At 31.6% G+C, this 9,706-nt stretch overlaps 1 protein-coding gene across 1 annotated transcript; it reads right to left on the reverse strand.

The window, feature by feature from the left end:
• Positions 1–2,904: 2,904 nt before the first annotated feature.
• LOC109608353 (mid1-interacting protein 1-like) lies at positions 2,905–8,422 on the reverse strand. The gene is made up of 2 exons (XM_020024777.2): positions 8,035–8,422; positions 2,905–4,129 (listed from the first exon to the last, which is right to left on the reverse strand). Exons 1-2 carry the CDS (start codon positions 8,115–8,117, stop codon positions 3,502–3,504), a joined length of 711 nt encoding a protein of 236 aa, XP_019880336.1. The 5' UTR covers positions 8,118–8,422; the 3' UTR covers positions 2,905–3,501.
• Between the last annotated feature and the right edge of the window lie 1,284 nt (positions 8,423–9,706).

Here is a 9,706-nt window from a genome sequence, read left to right on the forward strand (position 1 = left end):
ATTACAATTAAAATTAACAATTTTTTACCAATGTTCTACAACGAAATTTATGCTACAAGAAATAAAACTGTTCTTGGTATTAAAGAAAATGTTAACCTCAGCTTTGACCTCTTCTTTAGAATTTAACTGTTTATTATGTAAAAAATTAGACAATAACAGACAAAAATAACAGATAAAACTTCCCACTCAACATTTTGACGTTTTCTTTGAGCCTCTAATGTAACATATATTGCCATGAAAAAGCAGAACTCCTTTTCTATTGACTGAACAAGTCTTTGAATAAGTTTTTAAAAAATTTGGAACGACAGATGATTGCTTTGATCGTTTGGACTCAATATATACAATTTCAGATACAGTACATTATAGAGTCATGAAAAGTACTGTTCCATCAGGTTAAGTAGCCTCAATCCATTGTCTAGACCAGGAAAGAATTGGCAATTTTCAAACGTATAATTTTGTTATTCTCACTGAAGTTTTTGAGGAACTTCATTGCATGAAACTTCTTTTTAATAGTTCATTCATCTCAGTTTAATAAGCAGTCCATTTCCATTCCAGTTCCATTTTGATTGATGATCTTGAACGGGAATGATCAATTAGGGAGGTTTTTTGGGTACTACTTAGTAGTATAAATTTAATTTTCTTGAAAATTATTATTTACGTTTATAAAAACTAATACCTACAACAACTGGTAATTTTTTGTTTAGACGTATAATCATTTGGCAAATCATTGTCTAATAATAAAAGGTTTTTAAAACCTTGAAAGCCAGACAAATTTACCGAGTGATAAAAGCTTTATCAAATACTATAGTTTTCGTAGACGCTTTGGGAGATTGATCTCCCTGACCCTTATCTACATTACTCATGTTATGATTAGTAATTTAAATAACGAATTAATTTTCCAATTGGAAAGGCAAGCAAGTTACTATTTATAGACGGAAAACAATAACAGAAGACTCGAAGAACATTGACGATGACAATTCTTCCAATTAATTCATGTTTTTTAAAGTATTGATAAATATTTAATTTTATTGTTTCTGATCTTGTACAATGAACATGTGCTTTTTCTATTCTTTTATCATATTTGTTGTGGTTTAAAAAGTAAACAACTTTAAATGTACAAACTAAAATAAAATATAATTCCATTATCAGTATATTTTGTGACTTTCTAAAATAAACGTAAGCTTTTCTATATTTAGCAGTTTGAGAATATTTTTTAATATTTATATTTAAAATAATATTACATTCATCATGAAAATAACTTTTATTCAACAAAATAAGTACTATTAAAATTAATATTTTTCTACAAGAAGTACCAAAAATATATCTGGGTTCTGAAGAAAAGATTAACCTCAGTTTTGAACTCTAACTGTTTTTTATGTTACAAATTAGATAATGACGAAAATAAAAAACAGTCACATGGAGACATATCTGAAGTATATGGTGGATGAGATATTTTAACATTTTGAAGCTTCCTTTTGGTCTCTATTGTGGATTATGTTGTCATTAAGAATCAAAACGCCTTTTCTATTTAATAAAGAAGGGGGGTGCGGGTTTAGCAGCTTCAATTCATTGTCCAGACAGGCGAGAATTGTCGTATTCGATCCATTTCTCATCGCATGTAACAATATGGTCATTAAAAGGCTCACTCAGAGCCAATTGTCAATTGTCAAAGGTCTAATTATCCTCAATTTATGTGGAATCCATTTGTCTGACTGTCTGAGGAACTTCATTGCATGAAGCCTCTTTCTAATGGATAGTTCGCAGTTTAATGACGTATTGGACGAAGATTTTACAAGAAATACTGCTAATTTCTTCGTTGGTACAAGTTTCAGGACGATCTTTACGTTATTCATCTTCAATGGGTTCATTGCCACAATTTAGGAAAAAAGTTAATAGAAAAGATAGAAAATAAAATATTTCAAATAAAATATAGTATTTAATTAAAATATATAAATTTAGTAAAAAAAATAATGAACAAAAAAATAAATAAATAAATTACTGTATCTTGTTCCCAATATTCAAAAATGATCAAATTTTGAAGCCAAGAGATAATTTTATAAAAAAACATTTTGATGTTGAAATTATTTATATTTATTTAATTTTTTCATGGATATTATTAGTAAGGAAACCTTTACATGTTTTTTTCACAGAGATAAAGAAATTTTAGGAATTTAAATTTTTCTAAAGCATATGTGTATACAATTTAGGAAACATCCATTACAACAATCGAAAGTTTTATTGTGTATTGTAATTGTTATCAATGAAACGTCATAGTGTAACAGGACAGCAACAGTAACATACAAGTACATTTTAAATTGCCTTCTAAGAAACACAACGTTTATTGTTTTGATATTCTAAATATCGAAAATGGATGAATAAAATAACGTATGTAATTCTGTCATGGATAATTACACGTAACAATTTGCGCTATTTTCTTATCACAAATAGCGATCTTTATTGGAATATAATTCGTCAACAAAATTGTTAATCGGAATGCAAATAGTTGTTTGGCTCATGTATATTACTACACAACTGTTTCACTTTTAAAATTTGTATTTTCCAATATTTTCCTTTTGTTGATAGTTATTGGGCAATTAGTTTATGTTTTGTTTATGAAATCTACATATAAATTAGGTGAAATCTTGATTAGGCTCATGATCACATGGCATTAGTCACGTTCTGTCTGTTCATTTGTTAAGATTGTATTAATATACCCTTAAGTGAAAACGATTAGATTAATTAAACGCTTAAGCCAGATCAAAATTTGAATAATCAACATTTTCCTTCAACAAATTATTCAAATACTCACCTTCGGACAGATAGATGAACCCATCCCAAAAATTTTTACTTACACAAGTTCCTGTATAGATAGATGGTACCAAGGAAAAAAAAAGAGACAAGGCAAACTTTATAAAATAATAAATATATTTATGGGTAAAACAAATTTTAGAAAATATCATTTTAAAATTTCTCAATACATATAAAATATGTTACGTTTTAGATGTTATTCGTGAAAACTAATGCGTATACAATTGGCAATTAAATACTTTAGAAATGCTCATTAACACAATTGAAAGTTTTATGGTGTTTATAAATGTTATCAAGTAGACGTCATAAAGTAATAAGAATGCCATAGCAGCACTTAGATACCTTTGAAGTTCTCTCACTCAGCAGATTGGTATAACTAACTTGAAAGGTACCTAGGTGTTGTGGTTTATATCTATTATAGATAAAATATGCCCAAATTAAAAGGAGACGAAATAAACATTATAAATAATATATTTATTTATAGGTAAAATACATTATCTCACTAAAATAAATAGAATAATTACAACGAAAAAAGAATGAGCAAAACAAACAATAGCCTAACTTTTATCACTTTTCAAAAAAACTTATATCACACCTCCACGCATCCATCCATCTCATACACTCACAGTCGTAGAATATTGAAAAGATTCAACGGATATATAAATATAACAAATTTGATCACAACATTAGGGATTACACAGGTCCTCCAATATCATGCTGATAACGCCATGTTAAGTAGTGAGCCGCCTCCGTCATCTGCTTAAGAGACTTGGTCAGACCGTGCAGGTGTCTGCGAAAGTCGGTCGCCACCTTCTGGGTCGACTCCTCGACGAACTCCTGCGTCGACTCCTCAATCCCGGAGTCGTTCTCGTTGGTGCTTCCCGCATCCGACTCCGAATCGGATATCGTCGAAGCCGACGAGTTGGTCGAGGTGACCGACACCGTGGACGGCCGACGTACGTGACCCTTCTTGGCGGGCGCCGCGTTCACGGCGGCGACGCTGGCCGTCGGTTCCGCGACGTTCGTGCTCTCGCCGCCCCACAGCAGGCCGTCCTTGACGCTGTTCAGCATGTTGTAGATCTCGAACAGGTCGGTGGCGTTCAACAGGTCCTGCACCGTCTCCTTTTTGCCGTGCTTCTTCTGGTTCTCGGCCAGCGAGGGGTCGTTCTCGTCGCCCACCTTGAGGTCCATCAGCCTGCACGGCACCAGGATGGTTTCGTCCATCGTGTTCACCGTTTTGACGAACGTCTCCATCACGTTGAGGATGCTCTGGTGCGAGAACTCTTTGTCGTCGTTCCTCGCGATCCTGCGCAGGCAGTTTCTGTAACAAAAACAAGCTTTGTTTAATAACAGCTCGGGTGTTTTATTATTGGTTATGGTTTAACGAACTGGAGGTGTTTACTGGAGGTGGTCCTCAACTCATTTTCCTGGAAGTCTGAGCCCGAACTTAGTCATCACACATCATAGTACTGATGGTGTGCTTATTTATATACCACCCACCGTTTTATATCAAAGCCAGTGCCAAAGCTAACCCGTCAAACATTTTTTTTTTAATACGAAAACGATTGAATCATTTAGTTAGTCTATTTTAATTTTGCAAGGTGTACTGTGTGTGGCAACGTTATCGTGCATATACTGAAGAATTCGAGTAACCTTTGGACCGTTATGAAACAATTACCTAAGCACAGTACTAATTGTCAAAACAATCGTTTTGGCTGGATTTTAAGGTTTCAGCACATTTCACCAGACACACGCTGACGATTTTGACCCATTGTCGAAATGCTTCCGTACAAAGTGTGGCCGAGGTGCATTTAGACGTTCGTTTCAATGCCAGGCGATTCTCAATATCAATTCCAATGATTAAACGTAGTATTGAGCAACGCATGAATTTTTTTCTTTATGCAACCAACGTTCACCTTCGATGATACATAAAATCAGACAGGCAGAACGGGTAAAAACATTTCGAAACGCTAGAAATACCGGTCGCAGTCGCAGAACGAAAACTTACGCAAAATTCTGACAGACGTACTAACTAGAGTCGGGTCAGATATGTATGTGTACGTTTGTTATTGGTAAACAAGAGTTACGTGATATTTTTGCAAAATAAATGCACGGAATTATTTATGTGACGGTCGAAACAGCATCAACTATTTTTTTTTTTTTCTTCGACGAGCACGACCATTGTAAAGTTTTCCGTTGTCAACACACTGGTAACGAAGTTGAAGTAGTAAAAGGTGCAAAAAACGTTTAAGCAAATTAATTAATGGGAATTAATTACTTTATCTATTAATGCGTTGCGTATTTTGTATAATTTAAATGTACGATTATTTTAATGGCTGAACTTCCGCGTAAGAATTATTCCAAAGTCCATTCATTTTAAGAACAGAGTTGTTGTGACGTTTGACCAGTTATGTTAATGTTTTTTGAAAATAATCTTTTTCCATTACAAATTAATTAATATAAATGATTATTTCATTTAAAACCTTAATAATAATTTTAAGAATGGAGTAAATTTTAAATTTAAATGTCCATAATTTTAATGTCATTTAAAACCATTGTTTAAAATTTAAATGTTCCTGTTAAAGTAGTTGTTATATGGTCATTTAAAACTGATAAAAGATTTTTTAATTTATTGAAACAAAAATAAATTAAATTTTTCCTTTTTAAATTTAAATATTCCTTTTTGAATTCATTTGTTTTAAGAATAAAGTAGTAATTATATTATTATTAATTATAACATGTGTTGAAAGATTTTTTTTTATATTTTTAATTTGTGACAAATTAATTAATGAAAATGACAAATTTCTTCTGTTTAATTTAATCATTATTTTAATGCCCTTTAAAATTTTATGTTCAAAATTCAATATTCATTTATTTTTTAGAATAGATTGGAAAAAATACATTTTAAATTATTCTTTTGATTGTAACAAATTAAACAAAGAAGATGAAATTTTTTCTTTAATAATTTTAATGCAATTTAAAGCCTAATTTAGTTTAAAATTTTGTTTTGTCAATAAAGATTGGAAAAAATATATTTCTTTTTTAAATTCTTTTTAATGTAACAAATTTAACAAAGAATGGTCAATTAAAACTGGCAGAAGATTTTTTAACATATTTTTTAGACAAACTAAATAATGAAAATAAAATTTTTAAAGCATTGTTACAGTATATTTTTTTGTGTGGCAAACTAATTAATGAAAATGCAATTTAATTACATAATTAAATCAATATACAATTTTTAGTTCGCTAATTTCGAGAATAGAATGTTACTTACTGACAATTACATTTAATTTACTACTTCCTAAATTATGACAAATTAATTATTAAATAAATTGTGTAAAAATGGGTATATATTACCAAAAGTTGGCTGTAAAATTTGTTTGACCAGTTTTAAAAATATTTAAAATAGACCAAAGTTTACTTTAAAACAACTTTGTACATTATTCTTAATTTTAACAAACTTAATTTATTTGGTAAAAAATTATAATTGTTGATTTTTTCATTAAAAATAAATAATATCGATATGTAAATATTTTTTAATAAATAAATTACGTAAAAATACCAATAAAAATAATTAAAATTTGGTTGTTGGAAAGTTTGAAAATATTTCTAAGCTTTTTTAATTATAATTTACTTATACATAAAATATAAATATTGTAAATGAAAATTTTAGACTTTTTCTTTAAATATAGACCAAAATTTACCTTAAAAAACTTTGTACACTATTCGTAATTTTAACAAACGTAATTTATTTGGTAGAAAAAATTATAATTGTTGATTTTTTCATTAAAAATAAATAATGATATGTAAATATTTTGAATAGATAAATTACGTAAAAATATCAATAAATTAACAAAAATTTGATTGTTGGAAAGTTTGAAAATATTTTTAAGCTGTTTTAATTATAAATAAAATATAAATGTTGTAAATGAAAATTTTCCTTATTTCCTTAAATATAACACGGACACATTATTAAATCAATTATGCAAAAACGGTAATAAAATTTTAATAAACCAACAATTGAATAATATTTTAAGCACTTTAAAAACATCGCTTACATTTACATAAACTGAATATAACATGAATAAAAATGAATTATTTTGATCGTTTTTTATTATTACTTATAAATAATAATTAAGCATTATTATAAAATGCTGATAACACAGGAAATATCTATCTTTTAAGCAAATATTCGTGATTAACCAACTTTTCCTGGAAACATATCATTTGTAATTGTACGAGAATTTCAATTAAAATAAGAAATTTGTCAAAAAAATCAATTTTACGAATTTTGCACAAATCAATACAACAGATATAAATAAGCAGATGTTATTTTTCACGTTCTTGAGAAAGTGTGTCGTCATTTTTTATCGATTTATTGAGATAAACCTTCAAACTACAAACACAGCCAGCAACTATATAATAATTGTAGCATAACTGTCACTTTTCATGATAAAATTCATTGGCGTTTTTGGGGCGTCCCCGTATATACAAACACATACGTGTGTATATAAAATATTTGTAACCTTGAGGTGAATTCTTTTAAGTAAGTAGGGTATGAATGATACTGTAAATATTAATAAGAATACATGTAGCATACAAAAGTGTCATCTATTTAAGTCGTTGTGGCTTTCGTCATCCAAACGTTCCTTTCAACGTGGAACTTGAGGGAGATACAGACCAACAATTGTTTTGTACAACTGGGCAAATTTGTTTACGAAACAATCGTCGAATAAAAGTGAAAAATGATTGCGCATCGGCATCCGATGGTCAGGTGAAAATTTTGAAATGAGGTTATCCACCTTACTCTCACATCTAATAGAAATGTTGGTCAGAATTTAGAGAAAACGTGTAGCCAGTACCATTATTTAAAAAATTGGTACCTTTCATCACTATGTTGGTGGAAGAAAAAGTCACATTGACCTTGAAACACATTTAAGCCCTAAGAAGAGCCTTCAATTGATTCCATGTTTTGGCCCCACGGTTATTATATCACCGTCTAGACGAGTGCCCAACTTGTGAGGGCCACAAAATTGTTGTAAAACGACCGTTTGCGTCTGTGTGGACGAAACCGAAACTGTTTTTGTTTATAATTTTTGACACACTTACTAAAAGAAAAAATTGCATAATACCCACGAGAGGTGCATTCACAAGCTTTCACCTGAGCAACGGCAAAAAAACGTTGAATATGAATGGTCAAGTTGGTGCTGATGTTTGGGGACTAACCTGCTGTTTTCTAGGGACGAGTTGAAGTTCTCCGGATACGTGTTCATGTTGTTGGAATGTCCGTTTTCACCCAGCAATAGCATTCGAAAACGTCCGTCGTCGCAGTCGGTCGAAATGCGAGGAAAAAGTCTGCGGTCACAGGCACCCACACGCGACTCGGCCAAACGTCAAAACCAACTGAAGTTATTTTATTATCGGCCGTTCGGCGGACGCGTCGTCTGTGGTACGGAACGGGACGGCACCAGATCGTGGCTACGCAAACCAAAACACCGTCGATCGACTGCTGCGATGTCGAACTCGCGGACCGTATCGCAAAATCACTTTTATATAAACCGTAGGATGACGTTTGGATGACGATACCTGGGCGATTATAGCACCGGCACGCGGTGGTGGGGCGAACTGTTCACACTTTGAACGGGCCCGCGCTTTTCTCGTCGGCACTTTAACTCGACGTACGCGACGTTCGGGTTTACGTTTCGGTTGAACGTTCGAGGAGCGTTCAGTGTGGGGCGCGGGGGGGCGCAAAATGTACCCGGGCAATTCGAAATCAATGCGGAGCCGTTTCGTTTGAACGCGGACAGAGTCAGGCCATAATGGAGCGTTTTGATTGGTCGACGCGGAACCGAGCCACCGTCGCGTCGTGCATTAGCCAATTTGTGCCGCGCTCTCTTGTTATTGTAGACGTTTATTTTAATTTTGACGTTGCATTTCGACCCCTTCGCCGTCGCTGTCTGCCTGACGGGTGGATGGGGCAAGAATTTTTACCCTGACTGTGTCTTGACCTGAGGCCTGAAATTCACTTATTTTTGTCCATCACTATACGTGGTATTTCCTGTTGCCATAAAATTAGGGTGGGCGTACTAAAATAGATTGACACTGTGGGGGTGGTATACACATATTAACTCACAAAGTTGGAAATTAATCAATATTTTAAACACAGAAAAATAGCACAAAATTTAAAATTAATTAATTTTTTGTTTAATTATAATTTTATCCAGTCAGTATAAAAAATATATGTCAATATTCTACACGCGACGAAGACATTACTTTAAATTCACAAATTAATTAATTAATTAATTAAATAGCGTATTCAAAAGTACAGTGGTGTCCACAATTATGGGAACTTATTGAAATATATAAAAAATATGAGTACTACTTGAACTAGATGCTGGTTGTTGTGTTCCAATAAACAAAATTATGGCAACTTTTTAATTTATGGTCTTTCATTGCTCTCTGTAAATTTAAATGAATTATTTAATCATTGGTCGAAGTGAAACTGTAAAAAAAAAATAATAATTCGGCGTTATCAATGCCGAGAGAAATAAGTCGTTTTTTTTAAATATTTTAATAATCGTTTTCCGTATTATTAAAAAATTTAGAGGAACTGGCCAAAGTCAAAAAAACAATTCAAACTTCTTCAACTGATATTAAAACCACCCTGGAGGAAATGGGACTTGCTAAAATTAATTCAAGGTCTGTGAGAAGATAGTTTCTATTAAAAATGTGAAAGTATTATTTTGACTTGCTTAGGATCACATTCACTGGACCCAAAATTATAAAACAAAAATGATACTATTACAAAGTGTTAATGTTAAATTAAATAACACAGATTTAATCATTAAAAATTCGTTTCAAAATTATATAAAACAGCAATAGTAAATTAACATTATTT

The sequence above is a fragment of the Aethina tumida genome, chromosome 1 (assembly GCF_024364675.1).
Source record: "Aethina tumida isolate Nest 87 chromosome 1, icAetTumi1.1, whole genome shotgun sequence".
NCBI lineage: Eukaryota > Metazoa > Arthropoda > Insecta > Coleoptera > Nitidulidae > Aethina > Aethina tumida.

Coding starts and splice junctions, on each gene's coding strand:
- LOC109608353 (XM_020024777.2), bottom strand. CDS start 8,117: ATGCTATTGCTGGGTGAAAACGGACATTCCAACAACATGAACACGTAT. Junction 4,130..8,034: donor TCGTCCCTAGAAAACAGCAG/GTTAGTCCCCAA, acceptor TTTTTGTTACAG/AAACTGCCTGCGCAGGATCG.